The 22,458-nt window shown below is 59.1% G+C and overlaps 2 protein-coding genes across 7 annotated transcripts; one reads left to right on the forward strand and one right to left on the reverse strand.

Moving 5' to 3' along the window:
- The first annotated feature begins 92 nt into the window (after positions 1-92).
- TEAD3 (TEA domain transcription factor 3) lies at positions 93-22,370 on the forward strand. 6 transcript variants are annotated; one of them, XM_057698485.1, is made up of 14 exons: positions 510-646; positions 2,369-2,501; positions 9,755-10,006; positions 11,989-12,053; positions 15,960-16,022; positions 17,146-17,157; positions 17,695-17,832; positions 17,937-17,986; positions 18,944-19,005; positions 19,606-19,739; positions 19,916-20,089; positions 20,282-20,422; positions 20,511-20,663; positions 20,854-22,370. In XM_057698485.1, exons 2-14 carry the CDS (start codon positions 2,471-2,473, stop codon positions 20,965-20,967), a joined length of 1,389 nt encoding a protein of 462 aa, XP_057554468.1. In that variant the 5' UTR covers positions 510-646; positions 2,369-2,470; the 3' UTR covers positions 20,968-22,370. The 6 variants fall into 6 exon arrangements, with proteins under 6 accessions (XP_057554469.1, XP_057554468.1, XP_057554470.1 ...); XM_057698486.1 differs by lacking the exon at positions 2,369-2,501 and having other exon boundaries at positions 93-646; XM_057698487.1 differs by lacking the exons at positions 510-646; positions 2,369-2,501 and adding an exon at positions 7,179-9,138.
- LOC130831039 (ATP synthase subunit f, mitochondrial-like) lies at positions 15,327-15,593 on the reverse strand. The gene has a single exon (XM_057698491.1). It carries the CDS (start codon positions 15,591-15,593, stop codon positions 15,327-15,329), a length of 267 nt encoding a protein of 88 aa, XP_057554474.1.
- Positions 22,371-22,458: the final 88 nt, after the last annotated feature.

The raw sequence follows: 22,458 nt of genomic DNA on the forward strand, positions 1-22,458 counted from the left end.
GAGGGGGGCGGGCCCTTGGGCGGGAGAGGGTGCTCCGCCTCGGCCGCTCGGGACTCGGGTGGGGGCTAGGGAGTCCCGAGGCCCGTGCGCCCCGGCTCCGCCGGGCTCCTAGTGACGCGGCACCCGGGCCCCGGCACCGACGGGAGTCCTGCCCCGGAGGTGGGAGCTCCGCCCCCGGTCCCGCCCAGGCCGGAGCCCCAAATTACGGCGGGGGACTGGGGACGTGGGGTAGGGCCCGGCGTGCAAGGGAGGTTGAGAGCTCCTCTCCGGCGGGCGAGGAGCGGCGCGCCCGGTTGCGGAGCGGCCGGGGGCCGCCCGGGGTCCCGCAGCCTCCGGGTGGGCAGCCCAAGCGCCGGTTGGGGGCGGCCCCGCGCGGCCCCGCCCCTCCCCGGCCGGTGCCCGCCCCCCTGCGCGCCCCGCCCCCTCCTTCCCCGCAGCCCCCACCCCCAGCCCCGGCTCCTCAACACAAACTTTCCGTCCCGCTCGCTCCCTCCTCCGCGCCCGGCGCCTCCCGCTCCAGCCCGGCTCATTCCGCACATTCCGGTCAGCCCCCTCCCCACGACCCCCCCCTTCCCCGGCCCCCCTCTTCACTCCCTCGGGCCCGGCGTAGCCGCCCGGCCGGAGCGCCCCCGCGAGATCGGACCAGGTAAGCCGGGCGGACGCAGGGAGGAGGCCCTGCTGGGAGAGGTGGTTTGGTTGGTTGGTTCGGGCTTGGGGGGGGGGGGGCACTCGAGGGGGGCTGGTTCCCGGAGCTATTGTCCAGCCTGAGCCGGAGCCCCGGATCTGGGTGCCGGGAAGTTTAGAGGGAAGGGGGGGAAGCTCTCCGGGAAGCCCCGCCCACCCCCACTCCCCCCACCAGCCCCCCCGCGACCCGGAGGAGTTGTTCGGGGGAGGTCGGGGAGCCGGGAGCTCGGCTCCGGTTGCCGTCGTCTGTCCCAACGTACGCGTTTGGGGTGTCGAGGTCGGGGTCTGGGGGCCCGCACGGCTTGGAGGGCCTGCCACCGGGGAGCTCGTACCCGGAGCGCCCAGGCCCGGGCCCCGCCGCCCTTTGGACTCCCGGCTCGCGCTCTCTCCGAGCCCGCCCGGCCCCAGCTCCACGCAGGCCTCGGGCCGGCCTCCCGGCGCCCAGGCCGGCTCCTGCGCGCGGTGCCCGCCGCCGCGCCGGATTGTGGAGGGTGTCTGGCAGCAAAGCTGCGCGCCCCGGGCATGTGCCCCCCGAAGGGTCAGGGGCTTAAGTTCCCTCCAGTTCTGCCGCCTGTGTCGGGGTGGAGGTTTCGGAGTTCCAGCCCTGAGCTCTGTGAGCCTGGTTCCAAGGGGGGCTGGATTTGGGGCCTTCTCTTCGCCATGCTTCCTCAAGAGCCCTTGTTTAGACTTCGGAAGGTTCGAAGGCAGCTTGTCTTCTCTAACCCTAACCCCCCGACACCACCCCCACCATTGTCCATCTTGTCCTTTACTCCTGCCTAGGGAAGGAAGGCTGGGAGTGCCTGTCTGCGCCTGGTTTCCAGCCTAGCCAGGCCCCGGGGCAGTGTCATTGAGACCCCACTGTGTCACCTTTCCAGGAGAGGGGCCCTGATCCAGGGCTGAGAGGTTCTTCTGAACAAGGGGGAATGGGGCCTTGGGGTAGGGCTTCTCAGGGGGCACCTCCCTCTGTGTCTTTTCTCTCTCCAGGTAGAGGCAGAACCAGGTCAGGCCTGGACTTGTAGTCCAGGAGAGCGGGGGGTGGGGGTGGGGGCTGGACACAGCTTGGAGGGGCTGGTGCCCACGGCGTTGGCTCTGCATATCCGGCCTCCTGCAGTCTGATTCTGTGTCCACATGTTCCACCCCAGTGCAGGGGGCCAGGATGCCTCTTCGGCCAGAATGTTGGGGGCAGCCTGGAGCAAGGAGGGAAATCTAAAGTTGCCAAAAGTTAGAGATTTGGGGGAATTAGGTATTCTTCCCTTCCACATTCTTGTAGCTCCTTTCCCCAGCGGTACCACCACAGCACGTGGTTCTGTGGTCTTTCTGGAACCCTGCTCACCCTGTGAGCAGGTGATAAACAGAGGTATTTTCTAGGACTAGGCTATACAGTGAGGGTGACTTCGGGGGCCCTGAATGCCCTCTCTTCAGAGAGAGGCTGGGATCCATTGGGAGTCTCAACCTTGTGGGCCCTCCCCCACCCTACCCCCCAGGATTGACAGGACAGAGCTGTGTGTGTGTGTGTGTCCCCTGGGCCCTGCTCCCACCCTCAACCTCAGGTTTTCAGACCTTGGTACATTCTGACAGTTGGGGAAATACTAAAACGAGAAGGAGACATCTCAAACAGAGGAGGTCAAGACATTAAGAGATCTAGCCCCAGCTAGGCCTTTAACCTGTTGTGTCATCCTGGTAGGCCTCAGTTTCCCTGCTTGGAATCAGTGACTTCTCACGTCCCTTTTCTCTGAGCTTCTCTTGGAATCTCTGTCTCCTAGTCAGTCAGCCTTCCTTCTCCATCATGGAACCTGAACCTGATGGGGCCTCGAAAGGTGAGTGGGTGACCCAGTGGTCTAAGAAGAAGGTGAGGGCTAACCAGGGGTGACTGAGGGCAGCTAAGCCAGGTGAGAGTGGCTGAAAAGGTTACAGGCAGCAGGTGTCGGGGGACAGGGTAGAGTTGCGGGAGCTGTCCTGGGAAGTGGTGGTGGGGGTCTGGCAAGGCTGGGTGGGGTAGATGGTGTTCAGAGGCCATCTGGATGGCCAACCGCTCTCCCAGACCCTTCTAGGGGCTCAGGGTGGAAGTTGGAAGGGAATGAAAGCTCCCAGTCCTGCCCACCGCCTCGCTCAGGAAGGGAGAGGAGCCTAGGGGCCGGCTGCCAGGGAGGACAGTGGGGGAAGGAGCTGGTGGTGCCAGGCCCCAGGGAGCTGGGGGACCAAGAGGGCTCGCGATGCTGCACTTTCTATGGAGGTGGCCAGGAGGTCGCAGTCTCAGCTTCCCACATGGGGCTTCAGGAGCTGTGGGGTCCGAGGGGCAGCCTTGGGGATCCAGGTCTCTGTAGACCTCCGGGGCCACCCAGGGGCCATGGCGGGAGCTGGGGTGGAGGCTGGCCGCTCACACTCGGCCCTGTCCTCCCCACCCCCCTGGCGTTGTGCCAGCCTAGGGTGGTCTGCAGGAGAGGCACTGCCCCTCCAGGGAGGACACTGGAGGGGAGAGGGCAGGGTCCCCCAGGAGGCTGGGGGCAGGGGCCAGAGAATCCTGTCCCAAAGCCTCGGCCCCTGAGGTTTCCTAGAGTGCTGATTGCTTCCTGTACTCCCGGCCAGGCCCGACGGGACAGGAAGTGATGGAGGGAAATGAGAGTGCAACTGTGCGTACCACTGGATGTGTGTGAGAGAGAAGCCAAGTGGGACACTCTGACACTCTGTGTGGGTGACACTGTGGCGGGGTGTGTGGTGGGTGACATGAGGGGAACTGGGTGGAACCGACTGGTGTGTGTGATTGCACGTGAGAGCAACTGTGTGTCACATTGTGATTTTGTAACATTCATGGGTGAGAGAAGCTATGATATTCCCAGTGTGTGAGCGACACTGCAGGTACACGCGAGAAACTATGAATGACGTTCTTAGTGTGTGATTGACGCTGTGTGTGTGTGTGTGTGTGAGTGTGAGGCTGTATGGGGGACCTCTCTGTGTGTGAGGGACCATCACACGGGGTGTGTTTATGAAAGAAACTGTCTGCTTGACCAGTGGTGTGAGCTCACACCCGTGTCTGGGTGGGATTCCACTGCTCCACATGTGTGAGGGACACGGCGATTGTGTGATGCTGTGTGTGTCAGAAGCAGAATGAGTGACACTCTGTGTGACGTGTGTTGCTGTGGCATGCCTACATATGACGCATTGTGAACAGCAAATGAGATGACCTCAGGTTTGTAGAAACCCCAATGGTCTGTGTGTGACTATGTACGACACCACATATGAGAAAAGTTGTGACAGCATGGTGTGTGCGTGTGTGTAAGGGAGAAGCGGTGAAGTATATCCACGGCAGCATGCGTGTGCTGAGAAGCTGTGGCGACAGCTGAGTGTGAAATCAGGCGTGTGGGTGATACTGAGCACGAGAGAGAAAGAAATTCCACGAATGGAGGGACAGCACTGCTGGTGGGGTGTGACTGAGACTGACTGCGGGTGGTCACATCTGAGACGGTTTGGGACTGTGGGGCAGTGGTGGTGATGTCCTTCAGGACCGTGGCATATATGGCGTGGGATACCGTGTATGATGAATTTTGGGGGCCTGTGACCCCAATGCCTGTGGCGTCTATGTGGAGCACCACAAAAAGAAAACTGTTAAAAACCAAGAAAGAATGGGACTCCCCTGGTGGTCCAGTGGTTAAGACTCTGCACTTCCAGTGCAGTGGGTGCAGGTTCTATCCCTGGTTGGGGAACTAAGATCCCACATGCCGCACAGTACAGCAAAAACAAAAAAGGAAAGAAAAAAGAAAAAACAAGTGTACTTAATGGCTCTGAAGTGTGCCTTTAAAAATGATTAAAATGGTACATTTTTTTGTTACGTATATTTTACCACAATAAAAAAATTTTTTAAATAAATAAGAGAGATGCAGCTAACAGTGAATGTGCAGGACAGTGGCTGTGAAGAGGACTGTGTGTTTGAGAGAAAGGAGGGACCCAGGGAAAGCCTGTGTGTTTATAGACGACATTGACGTGACTTTCCTGAGGGGGCAACTGACTGAAGGATCCGCGCAGCTCAGTGGGTCCAAGGGGCCCTCTGACGCGTTCCCTGAGGACTGTGAATCCTAGTTGCACCCCTTGTCTGCATCCCCGCCCCCTGCAGCCTGGATCCCTGGGCCTCCTGGAGTGGGACAAGTTGTGGAGACAGGACAGAGTCTCAGAGTGGGGGTGAAGGGAGGTCTGGGAAGTGGGCCCCTTCTCTCTGCAGGAGGTTTGAGGACTCAGAGTCTTTTCCCTCCCACCCTCCCTCCCTCCTACACTGCTGGAAGTGAGGGGGAGGGTGACTGTGAGGATGAGCCTTGAAGAGGGACGCCTGGGGGGCGACCCCGCCCCTCCCGCTCCCTGAGAAGCCCATGCCCTAGGAGAGGGGGTGGGTGGGGCGGAGACTGGATTCCCAAATTGCAAGCACATTAATAAGCTGGGGAGGGGCGGGGAGCCCCCCACCCCCACCCCAGTGGGCTCCTTAAATTGCTTCCTCCTGTAAAAATCTCCCTCCCCAGCCTGGCAGGGTGTGGTCACTTGGCAGGGTCCCTCAGGGGTCCTTGAGCTGGAGGTGGGGGAGGCAGACACCAGCCCCCTCCCGCCCACCCTGCTCTCCCTGCCGTCCCAACCAGAGCATGGCCACTTCTAGGGTGGGAGCCTCTGGCAGCTGGAGAACAGCTGGCCCGCTGTGGGGGTGGGTGGGGAGGAGGGAGGGAGAGGCAGAGGGGGCGGGGAGGCTCCCTTAGCCTTCATCTGCTGCCTGCCCCATCCTCAAGCCCCTGGCTGGTCAGCCCAACCCAGGTTTGGGGGCAGGGCATTAGGGATAAAACTGCTGATTTCACTAATCTTCCCACACTTTGAGTGAGAACATCACTCAAAGTGAGAGCACTTTGGGGGCTGAAGTCCTGCAAGAGCAGACAGCTGCTACCGGCTAGACCCACTATGGTCACCCGGCTCAGTTCGACCTTTCATTGGGGCTGGTGCCGGGGGGAGGGGGAGTTGTTGCAGACGCCTGCCTGGACTTGCCTTGTTTCATCCCCCACCAGGCCGAAGCTCTGGGGGAGCCCAAGCTTCAAGCTTGTCCCTCCCCCTACTTGAAAGACGGTAAAGGGCTGGGTGGTCTGAAGGCTGTGGGGCCCTGGGGATGAGGACCTCGGGCCTCTGCAGCAGCCCCCGGCTGGCCTCCACCCCTGGAGCTGTCCAGCCAGTTACTCCAGCAGGTCTGGCCCCGGGGTGAGGAGTGGGCAACAAGGTGCCCCTTATCTCCCTCAGGGCCCTGAAGCCTGCTCACCCAGCCTCCTATCTCCCACCTGGTCACCACCCAGAGGCACCTTCTGACCTCAGAAGGCCGTGGGAGAGGGGTAGCGGGTGTGGCTGGTCAGATTGCGGGTAAAGGCAGAGTAAGACCACAGCAGGTCTGTGGGCTGTGCCGTAGCAGGGAGACGGGAAGCTCTCCCGAGACAAGCGGATGCGGTAGAGTGGGGATGTCCTGGACGTGACCGACTCCAGCCCCCAGCAGTCGCTCCTCTGGTCACTCCTTCCCGCTAGGTCTGCTCCAGCCTCTGGGTCTTTCTGTCCTTGGCGTGTGCGCTCCCTCCCTCTCCCTCTCCCCCCTCTCCTGGTTTTCCCCTCCCTCACTGGCTGACTGTGTCTGAGTTAGTGATTTACCCCCTTCAGCTGTGTGTCTGCATCCCCTCCATCCTGGTCTCTGTCTTTCTGTCTCTGTTGGCCACCGTCCCTCTCCCTCCCTCCCTCTCCCCTCCCCCCAGTGTCTGTGGATCCCGATCTCTCCAGTGGGCTACCTGTTCCGTCTGTCTGTTTCTCTCTGGATCTCTGACTCTGTCTCTTCCCCTTGAGTCTCACTCCAAGATTCCCTCTCTAGGTCTCTTTTTTTGGTCTCTTGCTCTGTAACTGTCCTCTTTTGTCTATTTTCTTGTCTGTCTGTCTCCTGCTCTCTTCACCCGCCCCCAGAATCTCTCCTACCCGGTGTCTCCCTTCCCCTTCTGTCTGTCTCAAGCGCCACCCTCTTTGCCCCTCACTTGGGTCTTTCTCCCCCTTCTCCCACCCCTCTGGTGGCACAGCCCAGCAACAGCAACACGGAGGTTCTAGACACCTGGGCCAGCAAGCAGCTGGGGGGCTGCCACCCCTCTCAACCCCTCTCTGTAAAGGGCAGATAAGGCCCTACACTAGGCTGGGGCTGCCATCCCGGGGGGCCTGCCCTCTGACCCCAAGGAGCCCCCTCTACCACGTCTGAGCCCCACCTTGGCCTCAGTCCAGCCCTGCAGCTGTCTGAGGAGCCTGTAGCCTCCTCCCTCCCCCCAGGCTGGGTCCCAGTGGTGTGGGGTCTAAGCAGAGGAAGGTGGCCCACTCTCTCTCATCCCACAGCAGTAACTCTGGGAAGGCCAGAGCAGCGGGTCCAGATTCCTTAACCCTGACCCGCTCCTGAGAGATGCAGTAGGACGGAGACCCCAGTTCAGCCCCTGGCTGGGCACAGCCGCCCGCCTGCCGTGGCCCATGGGTGTGCCTCGGTCTGAGGATACAAATATTCTCACTGGGGTGTGAGCCTGGGCACCCGCACAGCATACCTGCGCTGCCGTGCTCCCGTGCATGGCTATGTGGGGTAGGGGTCACCTGTGGGGCCCCTGTGTTGGTGCCTCTGCCCACAGGGGTGTTCCTGGAAAGTGAGTCTTGCATGTGCCTGTTAGCCGGCAGAAGGGATGGTGGTCCTGCTTCTCTCCTTGACTTGTCCTTGCGGCGCCCCCTGAGCTCCCCTCCCCCTCCCCAGCTGCCAGCAGTCCCAGCCAGGGGCCGCCGCCCCGCCCCCCCAGTCTGTCCCCGCTCCCAAGCACTGCTGTGTTCGCCATATTTGGCCACAGTGCTCCTGCGGGGGGCGGGGCGGGGCTGACATCACCCCGAGAAGGGGGGGGGCCACTGCCTGGATGAGGGGAGGCCAGCAGAGCCTTGGGGGAGGCAGGAAAGCTGCTTTGAAAAGCCTGGGGCTGCCAGGGCCCCCCACGCGCCAGGCCCCTGCTGCTCTGAGGGAGGCCTCAGGAAAAGATTTGGGGGGAAATGGGTTGAGGACTCTGCTGGGAGGGGTCTTAGCTTATTGTAATCCCTCTTTGAGGGGTGGGGTGGCGGGCCTTGCATCCCAGCTTCCTCAATATGTGAGCCACTGTGTCCCCCAGCATCCCCCCCCCAACTTTTATTAAAAGAACGTGGCCTCAAGGGGCTGAGGAAGGGATGGGGTGGGGATACAGCTTCCTGGGGTGCGAAGAGGAGTGTGGCCCCTCTGACTCATTAGGAGCGTGGCTTCCTCTCTCCCTGGCTGCCCTCTGATGCAGTGTTTTTGGAGGCCTCACAAGGAAGGGTTACAGTGGTCTGGGGGTCCTTGAAGTTGCTCCAGCCACCTGGGCTCAGGGGGACCCTGTGGTCTGGACCCCACTAGGCAGACTTAGGGTGGTTGCCATGACAGCTGGGCCTTCTTTCCCTCTGCGGATGGTGGGGCTTCTCACCTTGGTTAAGAGACTGAAGCTAGGTTGCCTGGGTTCAGAATCCAGCTCTAGCACTTACTAGCTGTGTGTCCTTGGGCAAATTGCTTAACCTGTCTGTTCCTTGGTTTCCTCATCTGTAAAGTGGAGATGATAATAGTATCTACCTCATAGGTGATTATGAGGATTAAATGAGTCAATGTATGTAAAGTCCCAGCCTAGTGCCTGCCATATGCAGGTGCTGTCATTCATAGTAATGTTAAGTGTAAACTCTACCCATCTGACAGTCAGGCCGCCCAGGCCCTCCCCGTCCCAGGCTACTAGCAACCGCCTTCATGCCTTCCAAAGCAAATAGGTGGCCCCCACAGGGAGGATCCCCACCCATTTGGCAGGACCTGGAATTCTTATTTGAGGGAAAAGAAGCCTCTTCCCCAGCTTTTGAGGGGGTCTCCCACTCTCCACCCTGCTCCCCGCTTTCCTTACAGCCCAGAGCAAAGTCCCAGGATCTAGCCATCTGGGGCCCTGTGGCTCCCAGGACCCTGATACACCTTGGACATGTGGTTCTGAGGTTGAAGGGGGCTGGTCAGGGGGAGCCTTAGGGCTGTGTGTGTTGGGGGACTGTCTGGGTGTGGTCTACTTTAATAACCCAGCTGGCGTGTGCAGGGAACTCAGAGTTTACAGAGTCCTGGCCCTTCTGCAATGTGGGCCAGGGCAGGGGCCGGCGTGTGGGTGGTTTATGGGCTGCTGTGGAGCCGGGAGGTGCGGGAACAGGAAGTGGGATGGAGGAGCGGGTGGGGTTGAGCAAGGCTGTCGGCCCGGCACCTTCTCAGCTGCTCCCTTACCGGCCAGCGTCGCTCCGTCTCATTCCTGGGGCAGCTCCTGCCCAGCGTTTAGCTTCCTTGGCAGGGTGCTCGTGAGTTATCTTTTGGGGAAGGCAAGACCGCACCCTTCCTGGGTCTTGGACCCTCCTCATCCCGCGGTGGGTCCTTGGCAGGGTTGCACTGATGCTGGGGGTAGAATGAGGGGTGGAGGCCCCTGGTCAGGGATCCCGATGACAAGGAGGAGGAGCCGGCAGAGGGAGAGTCAAGGAGTCCCTCTGAGAGCCACAGAGGCGCGGGGGCCCGGCGCTCGTGCTCCTCCTCTCTGCCCATCGCGGCGCCTTTGGCAGCTGCATGCATGGCCTTGTGAGCCTATTTTCCTCATCTGAATAATGGGCATCCCTCCCTGCCCTTCCTGCCTTACTTTTGAGGAAAGAGTGAATATGAAGTACTTTTTCCCTACAGAAGTGCTGTGTAGGCATAAGCATTGTTGCTGCTGTTGGTCACCGCCAGTACGGCATCGTGAGTGTTCAGAGCTGGGCATCATGGTTGGCCCGTTGATCTCATTTCATTTTAACCCCCAGAACCTCAAGGAGACCCTTCATTTTATAAGACTGAGGCTCAGAGAGGTGAAGTAGCTCATCCAAGGTCACACAGTGCTGACAAAACATGACCTCTGGTTGACTCCGCCCCACCCTGGAGCACCTACCCCCGGGCGGGAGATTGCTGTGGTCTGGGAGGCCCCTGCCCTAACCCCTCTTCGTCTGCCCCCGCCAGGCTCAGGCTGCCCAGTGGGCTCAGGCCCAGAGCCCAGTGCAACCAGCACAATAGCGTCCAACAGCTGGAATGCCAGCAGCAGCCCCGGGGAGGCCCGGGAGGATGGGCCCGAGGGCCTGGACAAGGGGCTGGACAACGACGCAGAGGGCGTGTGGAGCCCGGACATCGAACAGAGCTTCCAGGAGGCCCTGGCCATCTACCCGCCCTGCGGCCGCCGCAAGATCATCCTGTCGGACGAGGGCAAGATGTACGGTGCGTGTGGGGAGGCACAGGGACCCTGGACTGGACTTGGGGAGGCGGCCGGGCCCTCCCCGCCCCTCCCCCTGCTCTCTGCCCCCTCACCCGACCGGTTTGGCGAAGTCCTGTGAGGCCGCCATCCGCCATCCGCGGGCGGGCGAGTCTGGGCGCGCAAGCCTGTGTGTCTGGATCCTCCCCATAAACAGGCCAGGCTGGCCCCCTCCGCCGGAGCGCGGCCCACACGCGCCACCCCCGGCTGCCCGTCCTCTCCGCGTCCCTGCCGGCCTGGAGGTTTCGGGGTGACTCAGTGGGCCCAGGAAACTGGGTCAGGGTCAGTTCAGTGTGTTCCAGGCTGGGCCCGGGAGAGGGTCCCTCCCCTGGGAGGATGTACGGGAGCCCAAGGGGTGAGACCTGGGGTGGGAGTCCCAGCACAGAGCAGGGCTTCCCACTGGCGAGTTCCCTCCGGCGTGTGGGGGGGGCGGGGAGGGGCTGCAGGGGGAAGAAGGCCGGAGACGCCCTCACTCCTCACACCCCCTCCCACGCCTTCCGCTCTCCTGGCCCCTCGCTTCGCCACCTTGTCCACCTCCTGCCTCCAGCAGGGAGTGTCCCCGCGGCCCAGCCCTGAGAGGGCTCTCCCAGGGCTGCATTTTTGGGATAACGCCACCCTTCTGGGCCTGGCGTCTTGCCCGCTCCCTCTGAGCCTCCCTGATGGCCTCTGGCTGAGCGAGGCGGGCCCTCGGCCTGTCCCCTCCCGGTGTCCAGTACCGTGGCGGGGGCAGGAAGGGGACAGCTGGGCTGCCCCGCGTCCCTTGCCGCCACCACTGTGCCACGCCCACCCCCAGCCCTAGCGCCCCGCTCCTGGGGGCGGCAGATGGTCCAGGACGCCTTCCATAGAGCGGGGGCCGCCTGCCCCCGCCGCTACCTCCCCGATGGCTGGGGCAGCCCCACAGGGTATTTTTAGACAGGGCGGAGGGAGTGGGGTGGAGAGGGGCAGGCAGGAAGGGAGGAGCGGTGGGGCTGGTTCTGTCATGGACGAGGAATTTGGAGAATGTGGTCCTTCTGGGGAGGCTATGGGGTTGGGGGGCAGAAGGCCTCCACTTGGGGGTAAGAGGTAGATGCCCTGGGGATGCTGACATAGGCTTCACCGTGTGTCCCGAGCAGCCCCCGTCACAGGGCCGAGGCCCGTGGACGCTGGCCAGCCTCTGGGCCCCCAGAGGGTCCGTGGTGCTGAGAAGAGCCCTCCGCCCCAAGGCTGACGGGCTGAGCTCTCTCGCACAGGGAGGGACAGTCACCAGTCACCGGTACCCCGTGACATGGGGGCGACAGGCTCAAGGACACAGTGACACATGCAGTGACACATCTTGACCGAGGCTGTCAGTGTAGGAGGCGTGTTAGAGACCATGCTGTCCCTCCTGGCCTGTTTCACCGGAGAAGGGCAGGGACGTGTCCAGGGTCTCCTAGTGGCCAGGGCAGCCAGGACAGGAACCCAGGCGAGAGTTCTCACAGACACACACAGGGATGTGTGCCCAGACACCTCCTTCCTGGGGCAGGCCTGGCGCACACGCACACACACATGAACCCTTACCCTCGCGAGCTTGGGAACTGATGACAGCACGAGGAGAAAGGAAGCCCTGCTGGGGGCTGGGAGTGAGGGGCCCAGCGGTCCTGCTGCCCTTCGGCCACACCTGCCCCTGTCTGTCTCGAAGGGAAACCTGTCAGGCCGCCTGACGTGGTTCCGCCTCCTGCGCTGCTGCCCCTCCCCCAACAGCAGCCCCCCAGGTCCTGGAGGCCGTGGGGAAGCTCTGGGACTTCCCCACCCCCTGTGCCCATCTTGCGTGTACCCCTAAGGGGGGGTGGAGTGAAGAGAGTGGGGAGGGCACTGAAGAGCCGCGTGTGGGGGAGGGGCCTGGTGTGGTTTCCAGCTGGTGTGGGGAGGCCTCCAGCCACCGGGTCCCTTCTTTGCCCACTCCCCATTTTTTTCTCTCACGCCAATCTAGGTCGAAATGAGTTGATCGCACGGTATATTAAGTTGCGGACGGGGAAGACTCGAACGAGAAAGCAGGTAAGAGATGATTTATGCTGCCACTCCCCGGCCCACACACTCTCCCCCCTGCCTCCTTCGGCCCCTTCCTGGCCCAGCTAGCCCATCGCCCTGCGCACCTGCTCAGGGCCGCCCCCTCGCACAGCCTACTCCCCTAGTTCCCTGACCGGGGATGGAACTCATGCCACCTGCGTTGGGAGTGAGGCGTCTTAACTTCTGGACCGCCAGAGAAGTCCCCACTGTCCTTTCTGACCATCCCCCCCACCCCACCCCCACCCCCGCCAGACCTTTGGTTCAGCGACCACAGATACGCCTCAGGGGGCAACTGTGGCAGCTGCATGTCACTGCCCTGAGTGGCTCGCTGACCAGTGAGGGAGACAGACGGTTGGACAAATGAGGGCAGAGTAGGGCAGTATGGCTGAGATCGGAGCGTGTGCTGTCACACAAGCTTCTAACCTGGACCAGGCAGGGGAAGGGAGGGCTGGGAAGGCTTCTTGGAGTAGGTGGCACTCAAGATGCATTTTTAGGAAGGAAGAGGATTTAACCAGGCAGGAAAAAGGGAGAGGATTCTTCCAGGCTGAGGAAGTTGACTATCCAAATAGTAATTGTAAACCCGTTCAGAGCTGACTTTGTATTAATTTATTCAGTCCTCATAGCAACCTTATGCCGTAGGTACAGTCATTATCTCCATTTTCCAGGTGAGGAAACCGAGGCACAGGGACGTTAAGTAACTTCCTAAGGTCACTTGGCGGGTAGGTGGTGGATCCAAGAGTCAACCCACTGGGCAGGAAAGGGCCTTCAGTTAGCAGTGTGGCCTGTGGGGGGAGGGGTGGGGAAAGCCAAGGGCGGTGAGAGATTTGGCTGGAGGCCCAAGGGACAGGTTTCCTTGGCGGCAGCAGGGGGCCATGGCAGGGAATAGATCGGGGAGTGGTGTGTGGCAGTGGTCACGGCATCTTGGCACCAGAGCACCAAGGAGGGACCTAGGTCAGCAGCGGCGGCCTGGGCAGTGGCAGTGGTGAGGGCAGTGGTGGTGGGGACAGAGGTGTTTGGGTGGCGGGAGAGAGGCAGACTGGAGGCAGGGACCTGGAGAACCGAGGCCAACGCTGGCCCTCAGCCCCGCAAACTTCCCTGTCTGGGATGGAATTTGGGCCTTGCACCCACCCCCTAGATCTCCACTGTCTCAAAGGAAGGTTCTGGGTCCATCCACCTGGTGCGGAAGCCGAAACGCTCCCTCATTGTTCAGGCCAGTATTAACCACTCTCCCTGGTCTAGCTCAGGTTGTACAGCATGTATTCATTCAGCAAATCATTGAGCTACTTACTGTGTTCTCAGCACTAGGGATCTGGCAAGGAACCGGACAGACAAGGGCCCCATTCCCTGGAGCCTGGGGCCACAGGAAGAATACTGGCTGATCAGCCCCCAGGTTCAAATACCTGCTTCTACCTGTGGTGGGGGGGGGTGCTTCACCTCGCAGCCTCTGTTCCTCAGCCATTCAGTAGCTGATATGTAGAACAGAGTGTATTTGTATAAGAATTTGCCGCCGCTGTTGCTATTATTATTACTGTTGTTATAAACAGAAAGCCATCCCAGGCACAGGAGGAGGGCACTGTCCCTGCGTGTCCTGCTTCACCCAAAAGACATGTTCATAGGAACCTGTTTGTCAGAGTGGGAAGGGGCCCAGGGATCTTTAAGTGAGGCTCAGGGAGGGTAGCAGAGCCTCTTAATTCTGGGTCCAGCATCATACCTGCTCCTGGCCAGGTATCCCGAGAAGGCTGGCTGTACGGAGACATTTTACAAACAAGCTGTCAACAAGCTCAGGATTTTGAAACCCTCTGGCCTTCATCATTTTGCAAAGGTAGCACTCCTCTAAGTTATTCTTTACCAGCACTCTGATGTCTAATATCTCCTTAAAGCCGGTTCCTTCCTATGGCTGTGAGAACAGGGCATGTCTTTAGGTGTTGCAAAGAGCAACCAGCTGACAGGCAAGGTTTTTTTTTGGTGGTTTTCATTTTACTTGCGGTTGAAAAAAACACAGTTTTCATTTTTTTTTACAGCTACATACAACAATTAATAGCAAATACAATGCCACCATACTAAAAACACAGCTAAATATTACATCAGGATTAAGTCCCATGTGACTTTCAGCTGTCACAGAGTTGACCATTTGGAGATAGTCCTCTGGGCTAAGGGTCTGTTGGTGGTAGCCAAGTGGGCTCTGGAGTCAGGCCACCTGAGTTCAGCTGTGTGACCTTGGATAAGTGACCTTGCTTAACCTCTCTGCTTTGGTTTCATCCTCTGTAAATTGGGAATACTATTAGTGCCGACTTCTTTGCATTGCTGTAAAGGTCAGATGAGTTGGTCCGTGTCAAGTACTGGGAACAATAGTAGCTGTGCTCAGTAAACGTCACTTATTGTCATGACGTGAAGTGATTGGGAATCTTGCCGGAGGTAGGTCTGAATCCTGGGCGCCATGAGATGGCCTGAGAAGCACCCACCTGGGTCCTAACCCAACAGGGTCTGCCCAGCATGGCGTACATGTACATAGTAACTTTTAGCCCATGATTAAAAAGAAACTGTTTCTTTGTGGAGATAAAAACAACTTGCAAAGAAAGCCAACAGCAATCGCTGATAATGAAAGTGTGAAGCAACTTAGAGGATCCATGTGTTCCCTCGGCTTGTTGCATGGGGAAAACAGTGACATTTAGGTTCTCTGAGGCTCAGGGTCAGATCCTTGACAACGTCAAGGGTCTGTTGTGCAAGCCCAGGGCACACACATCCAGACCGTGACCAGCTCAGGTTTGCCAGGGAGGAGGAGCTGGAGAAGAAATGCAGTTAAGATCACATACTGTGTACACAGAGATAGTGTACACTGCCGTGTATTAGTCCAAGGGGAAGGAAGGCATGCTGGGGGAGGAAGCTGCACGAACAAAGCAGGAGTTGGACCAGGCCTGGTTTCATAGGCTGGCAAGCTGGTGGGGTTCTCGGAAGGACTTGGGCAGTGGTACAGGGGAGACCTTCCGTAAGGGATTTGCCTTTGACGTATGACATGGTGGCCAGCAGGAGCATCATGGCCACGGCTAGCCTCTGCGATGCCAATTAGAAGAGAAAATATCTCCTCTGAGGATGCCAGTGAGAAAAAGTCACCGCTTTTGGGAAAAATACAAAGATGCTCTTCCTCCGTTTTTTATCAGTCATCTTTTATTGGGTATTAATTCTCAATTAGGATATGAAAGGATTCAGGGCTGCTGGGCAAAGGTCAGGAATGCAGAGTGTGCCCTTCACACCAGGCCCTCTTCAGTGGTACTTGCGTGGCCACTTGTGTTCGAACTCCTTGTAAGAACAGCAGTAGTTGAAAAGCACGTAAGCTGCCAGCACCATAGACAGCCCAGCGAAGCTGCCTTTCTTCACATTGACATACTTATTGCAGTACTGGTAGTAACCTTTTTGAAGTGCTGCAGCAGTGCCTTTAGGGGTGAAATCCTGCATTGGTATCCAGCCTGGCAGCTCCCCTATTTTGACATCCAGGAGCTTCTCTTCCTTCAGTGGTATGACTGATACCATTTTGGATTCCTGGGTCTCTTCCTTCACTTTGGATGCAGCTCTGCACCAGGGCACATGGCTTGGCCAGCAGAGCTTGGGCTGGATTTTAGCCCTCACTGGGCCAGGTGCTCTTATGCAGTGAACTACCTGCACAACTGTACATTGTGGTCCTGAAAGCCATGGTGGGCTCTTGATCAAGACAGGGCCAAAAGAGAGCAGAACTGGCAGGGCCAAGGTGTGTCTGCCCACAGGGGACCCACAGTTGCCCCCACTTACTTTTGCTCCAAGAGATGAGGGCTGGGATGCTTCTTGCCCGTGGCCACCCCATGCTATGCCTCCTCACTGTCTGTGTTTTCCTCTCTGGCTGGGCGCGGGGCGGCCCCCTAGGTGTCCAGCCACATACAGGTTCTAGCTCGGAAGAAGGTGCGGGAGTACCAGGTTGGCATCAAGGTACGTTGGGCGCCTGACTGGGGCCTCCAGCCCCTCCTCGGCCCCTCGCTCATGGCGCCTCCACCACTCTCTCTGCACGGCTCAGGCCTCTGCCTTGGCTGGCTCTCTGGCCCCCCTGTGCCTCTTTTCTGGCTGAAACTCTGTTCTTGCCTCTCCTGTTCTTTCTGCTCTTTTTCTCTTTCTTTCTTTCTTTCTTTCTTTCTTTCTCTCTCTCTCTCTCTCTACAGGTCTCTAGCCACTTGCAGGTTCTAGCCAGGCGGAAATCTCGGGAGATTCAGTCCAAGCTGAAGGTATGGGGTCCCCTGCCAGTTGGCCTGGCCCTTCCCGGGCCTGATACTGCTCTCTGACCCCAACCCAGTGCAGGGAATGGGCTGAGGAGCTATTAGGGGCAGCACGGAGGGTCTCAGAAAGACAAGCAGCAGAAGAAGCCCAATGGCCGCTTCAGGCTACACAGGGCCACAGTCCCTGGTGACTGAGCAGGAGCCCAAGGGGACAGCCAGCCCTACAGTGAGGGAGAGGAAGACCACCTGGGGGCCACTAAGGCCCACCTCTCTTCTTCTCCATTTTCCTTTTCTCCTTCCTCCTGATTGCTGCTTGCTAATTGCATGGGGACTTCAGGTGGGCAGGGAGGAGACACTGGTCGGGGACTGGCAGTCATGGCCATGCCTCCTCTTAGATGCTCAATCCCGGCTGCTCTGTGGCTGAGGATCTCAGAGCTTCAGGTTCCTGGCCCCGGCCCAGGTCAAGGCCCGTATAGACTGCATCTTCTTCTCCCTGCTCACAGCTGCCCAGCAGACTGGGCCTCCCGCCCCAGCCCCCACGCCTATAGCACAGCTTCAGTGGATGTGGACAGACCCAAGGGTCCCCAGTTTGGTCCATCATCTAGATCTCCAGACCCTTCACCCTCATCCTCCCTTTTCCAGGGCACCCCCAGCTGGCATGCACTCCCTCTGGGTGGCAGTGGGGCTGGGGCAGGGTCCACAGCTACCTCTGAGCTTCCCTGGGCTCCTCAGGAACTGAGAGCCAAGTGGGCATTGAGAGGAGACAGTGAAATGACATGTCCCCCCACCCCATCTACTCCTCCTTTGTGTCTCTTCTAATCCATCCTCCTTCTCTTCCACAGGCCATGAACCTGGTGAGTAGTACTGCACCTCCCCTGGGTGGGGGGCAGTGGAGGGGAGAGCACCTAACATAGGATTCTCAAATTATGGACTGTGCGCTCAATGCAGTAGGCTTGCAAATAGTGTTTTGTAAAAAGTGGATTATAGTGGTTGTCAAACTTTAGCATGCGTCAGAATCACCTGGAGGGCTTAGGAAGCCAGATTTCTTGGCCTTACCCTCAGAGTTTCAGATTCAGTAGGGCTGGGCTGGGGCCTGAGAATTTGATTTCTAACAAGCTTCCAGGTGATGCTGGTGCTGTTGGTCCGTGGACCATACTTTGAGAACCACTGATGAAATAGAAAATATGAGAGTGTGTGACACACAAAATAAACAAAATAAGGGGAACTATTTTGGCACGTACCGGGTTATGGAGTAAAATAATTTCTTAGTGTGGACTGATCAGGGAGGTGGCATACACTTAGGAGACAGGGCCTGGGAGGGGGCCCCGGAGGCAAGCCCCTGTCCTGTCTCTGGCCTGGCCCGGGCCTCACAAGGCTCCTCCCCTCCTCAGGACCAGGTCTCCAAGGACAAAGCCCTTCAGAGCATGGCGTCCATGTCCTCCGCCCAGATTGTCTCCGCCAGTGTCCTACAAAACAAGTTCAGCCCGCCCTCCCCTCTGCCCCAGGCCGTCTTCTCCACTTCTTCTCGGGTACAGGGGTCCTGGGAGGTGGGGGGTGAGGGAGTGCCTTTAGGGTGGCCCGGGGTAGGGGTCCTGGATACTGAGGGCCCCTGGGTTTTGTCCCATCTCTGCAGTTCTGGAGCAGCCCCCCTCTCCTGGGACAGCAGCCTGGACCCTCTCAGGAGTGAGTATTGTGGCATGTCTTTCCCACACCCTCTTCTTTCCCCTGGCAGCCACGCTGGACGTCCCCTCCCATCTGGGTTCCAGCAACAGCTGAGCAAAGTCTTGATTCAAAAATAGAGGGTTGGATGGGCTTCCTAGGTGGCACGGTGGTTGAGAATCCGCCTGCCAATGCAGGGGACACGGGTTCAATCCCTGCTCCAGGAAGATCCCACATGCCGCGGAGCAACTAAGCCCATGCGCCACAACTACTGAGCCTGCGCTTTAGAGCCCGTGAGCCACAACTATTGAGCCCATCTGCTGCAGCTACTGAAGCCCACACGCCTAGAGCCCGTGCTCCGCAACAAGAGAAGCCATGGCAATGAGGAGCCTGTGCACCACAACGAAGAGTGGCCCCCACTCACCGCAACTAAAAAGAAAGCCCGCTCACAGCAAAAAAAAAAAAGAGAGACCCAACACAGCCAATAAAATAAATAAATTAATTAAATAAATTAATTTTTTAAAAATAGAGGGTTGGAGAGTGCCAGTTAAGAGAGCTAATACATCTGTCTGTTCATTCATGTGTTTGTTCATTCATCAACCACTTGTCATCCATCTTACAATTATTTTTCACTCAGTTAATCTGAGTCAACCTTTTAGTCAACAAGTATTCTCAGCTCCTTCAACTCTAAGATGACTTTCTTCCTGAGACACGCCCTCAGTTTAATGAACAGCTCTGCAGGGTGGGGTTTGAAATGCTGCATTAAATGTGCACATCAGTTGTGAGATGCAGCCAGACTTCATAAAAGGTAAAACGTGAAGAAAACAAAAAGCTTGTTTTTTAGTCAGCGTGCATTTCTGGGCCTCCACAGGAAGGCCCGGTGTCTCCCTACTGGGTTCCCAGACAAGACCCGGGTGACTGGGCCAGGTGGAAGGTGGGGAAGGGGGTGACCCTCTAACCAGCCTGTGCTCCTGTCTGCAGCATCAAGCCCTTTGCACAGCCAGCCTACCCCGTCCAGCCACCCCTGCCGCCAACGCTCAGCAGTAAGTTTCTTGCATGAGGCAGCCGCCACCACCTCTCCCTCCCTCTGCACCTGCATTTCTGCTCAAAAGAGCTGGGGCCAGACAGTGGTGGGGTGGGGGGTGAGGGGAGGGAGAAGTGGGTGGCATCTGTAGGGGATTGGGACAGGCCAGATATAGCCCATGTACCTCTTACAATGTTGCTTCCAGAACCCTGCTACAAGTACACACCACCAAAGGTGTTACATTGGTATATGTATGTATATATAATTCCTCCAAGGGAAATACACCAAAATCTTCAGAGTTTTACGTTCTCTAGGTATCGGGATTCTGGGTAGTTTTTATTTTTATGTTTTTTACTTGTCTGTATTTTCTGTTTGGACGCACGTTAATAGTGACATAAGGGAAATTCCACTGATGTACACTACTAGGGCCACCACACATGGTGGTGCAGGTTGTGCACTGCACAAGGACACCTGGCAGGGGAGTCAAAATCCAGCCCGTGTTCCTGTACAAAAGGGGTGCCATTTTCCAACTCGCACACAGGCTCTATGCAGGTGGGGGCAGCTCTGTGTGTGACCGCACACCCGCCCATGCAGACGAGGGTCCGTTTCGTCCTCCCAGGTTACGAGCCCCTGGCCCCACTCCCCTCAGCTGCTGCCTCTGTGCCCGTGTGGCAGGACCGCACCATTGCCTCCTCCCGGCTGCGGCTCCTCGAATATTCCGCCTTCATGGAGGTGCAGCGAGACCCTGACACGGTAACGTGGGGGTGCGGGCAGGGTCTGTGTGGTCCAGGGCCACAGCTCAGGGTCACAGGGTTGGGAGGCCCCAGGGCAGACCTGTCCCCGTGCAGCCTCCCCTGGTCCCCTGCCCCCCACCCCCAGGCTTGTGTGCTGGCAGGCTCTCCTGACCCTGTACTGGGCCCTCCCCACAGTACAGCAAACACCTGTTTGTGCACATCGGCCAGACGAACCCCGCCTTCTCAGACCCACCCCTAGAGGCAGTGGATGTGCGCCAGATCTACGACAAGTTCCCCGAGAAGAAGGGTGGCCTGAAGGAGCTCTACGAGAAGGGGCCCCCTAACGCCTTTTTCCTCGTCAAGTTCTGGGTGAGCTGCCCTGGTCTCTCTGCTCCCCACGGCCCCGCCCCCAGGTGTGCAGTGCACCAGGGCCCAGCCCCCCGACCCCTGCCCCGTCCCCTCTCCCCAGGCCTGTGGGCTCCGTGCAGGCGATGGGCCCTCAGGTGGGATGCCTCCCTCAGCCTTGGGCGGCACCTCACACTGCCCCGCCCCCTCCTCCAGGCTGACCTCAACAGCACCATCCAGGAGGGTCCGGGCGCCTTCTATGGGGTCAGCTCCCAGTACAGCTCGGCCGATAGCATGACCATCAGCGTGTCCACCAAAGTGTGCTCCTTTGGCAAGCAGGTGGTGGAGAAGGTAGAGGTGAGTGGGGGCCCGGGGTGGGGTGGGGGGGGTGGGGCAGGGGCTGGGGGGGAGCCAGCTGAGTGACGCCTTCCCCTGGCTCCCGCAGACCGAGTACGCCAGGCTGGAGAACGGGCGCTTCGTGTACCGCATCCACCGCTCGCCCATGTGTGAGTACATGATCAACTTCATCCACAAGCTCAAGCACCTGCCCGAGAAGTACATGATGAACAGTGTCCTGGAGAACTTCACCATCTTGCAGGTGTGGAGGCAGAGGGGAAGGGCGGGGTGTCACGGGAGCACCCCAGGCACAGGGGCCTCAAAGCAGGGGTGGCCAGACCCATTCCTCAGAGGAGGAGCCTGAGCCCCAGAAAGGAGAAGGGTCTGCACAGCCGGCACGCCGCATGGCCCTGTGCCGCCTGACCTCCCGCCTCTTCCTACCCGGCCCCCAGGTAGTCACAAGCCGGGACTCCCAGGAGACCTTGCTCGTCATTGCTTTCGTCTTTGAAGTCTCTACCAGCGAGCACGGGGCCCAGCACCATGTCTACAAACTCGTCAAAGACTAGGGCGCCCTGCACCCCCACCACCACAGTCCGGGACGAGCATCTTTTCCACACACCTGCCTGGCACGCCTGGGGGTCCAGGATTGAGAACTCATCCACCTGCCAGGCCTCAGGCCCAGGACCCAGGAGGCCTCTCCACCTACCCCGCACACACTCCCTGCCACTGTTCTGCGCTTTAATTGAGGGAGAAGAGAGGAGGGTTCAGCGGTGGGGCAGCCTGGCCGGGATGCTGACCACCGTCCCCAGCTCTGCCCAGCCTCGAAAGACTGGGAGGACACCTTCAAGCTCAGGCATGCGTGGCCACTGGCCCCTCATGGGTGGGTGAGGGCAGAACGGAGACTGAGGCAGCCAGAGTGCAGAGGCCCCGGAAGAGGAGTGTCGAGTTGGGGTCAAGTTGAGAAGAGAGAGGGACCCACACTTTCTGTGCGCCTGCTGTGTGCCAGGCCTGGTGCAGGCCCCCAAGGGCCTCATGCCATCCTAAGAGCCTGCAGGCCAAGCATGGGGCCGTGTCTCAGTGGAGGGACCCGTGGGAGGGGTGGGCAGAGTTGGAGTCCTCCCCCGGGGCTGCCTGTCCCTAGAGCCCAGGTTTATACTACCTCCCTGGAGTGGGGGCCAGCCACAGGGACGGGAGAGAGGGTCTGCACTGAGGCGCCAGGCCGGCTGGGTTGGAATCCCAAACAGATCACCTCCTCCCAGAGCCCGACCAGCCTGCAGTCCAGCCACGGGCTTCCGGGGCCTCCCATGCAGCCCTCTGAGCTTCCTGGCCCAGATCCGGCCCCGAGCTGCCCAGCAGCCACCCTGTAGGCGAAGGCTCCCAGGGGCAAGCCCAGGCCCGGAAACAGTCTGGAGGGCCAGGTAGGAGGATGGAGCCCCAGCCCACTGGCCCGGGGACAAGGGGTAGCAGAAAAGTTTGACATTTTCTCTTGCCTAAGACTTGCGTCTGGTGGTGAGCCCTCGGTGAGGGGAGGGGGAAGCACCCTTCCCTTCTGTCTTCCCACCTCAGTCTCTCTGGCCTGGAGCACCAGCTCCCCACACCCAGTTCTGGGACTGAAGGTTAACTCTTCCCCGGCAGCCCCTTCCCAACACCCAGGCCCCTCCGCCGCCAGCCCTGTCCTCCCGCTGCCTGTGGGTATTTATGAGTTTCGTATGAAGTACTGTGCCCCTTCCTCCCCCCACCTCGCTGCCCCCGAGCTTCCTGAAGGTCCTCACAGTTTGCATATCGCTCAGGCCACCTCCAAACCCAACCTAGGTTTTATAATGTATATTATATATTTTTTGTGTATTTTTTAAATCCAGCCGTGATGGGTTATATCATAAATGTGGCACAAGGCTGGGGCAGGGGCCCTCAAGGCCCGGCTCCTGCTTAAAAAAAAAAAAAAAAAAAAAAATTAAAGTTATTTGTTTGTGGGTTAGTCGTGTGACTAGTTGTGTGCCAGACCCCTGGGTTGGGACAGCTTCGGGTGGGCATTCCTTGTGGGTCAGGTCCTGGTGCGT

The sequence above is a fragment of the Hippopotamus amphibius genome, chromosome 11 (assembly GCF_030028045.1).
Source record: "Hippopotamus amphibius kiboko isolate mHipAmp2 chromosome 11, mHipAmp2.hap2, whole genome shotgun sequence".
Taxonomy (NCBI): domain Eukaryota; kingdom Metazoa; phylum Chordata; class Mammalia; order Artiodactyla; family Hippopotamidae; genus Hippopotamus; species Hippopotamus amphibius.

Coding starts and splice junctions, on each gene's coding strand:
- LOC130831039 (XM_057698491.1), bottom strand. CDS start 15,593: ATGGTATCAGTCATACCACTGAAGGAAGAGAAGCTCCTGGATGTCAAA.
- TEAD3 (XM_057698485.1), top strand. CDS start 2,471: ATGGAACCTGAACCTGATGGGGCCTCGAAAG. Junction 2,502..9,754: donor ACCTGATGGGGCCTCGAAAG/GTGAGTGGGTGA, acceptor TGCCCCCGCCAG/GCTCAGGCTGCCCAGTGGGC. Junction 19,006..19,605: donor CCTGCCGCCAACGCTCAGCA/GTAAGTTTCTTG, acceptor TCGTCCTCCCAG/GTTACGAGCCCCTGGCCCCA.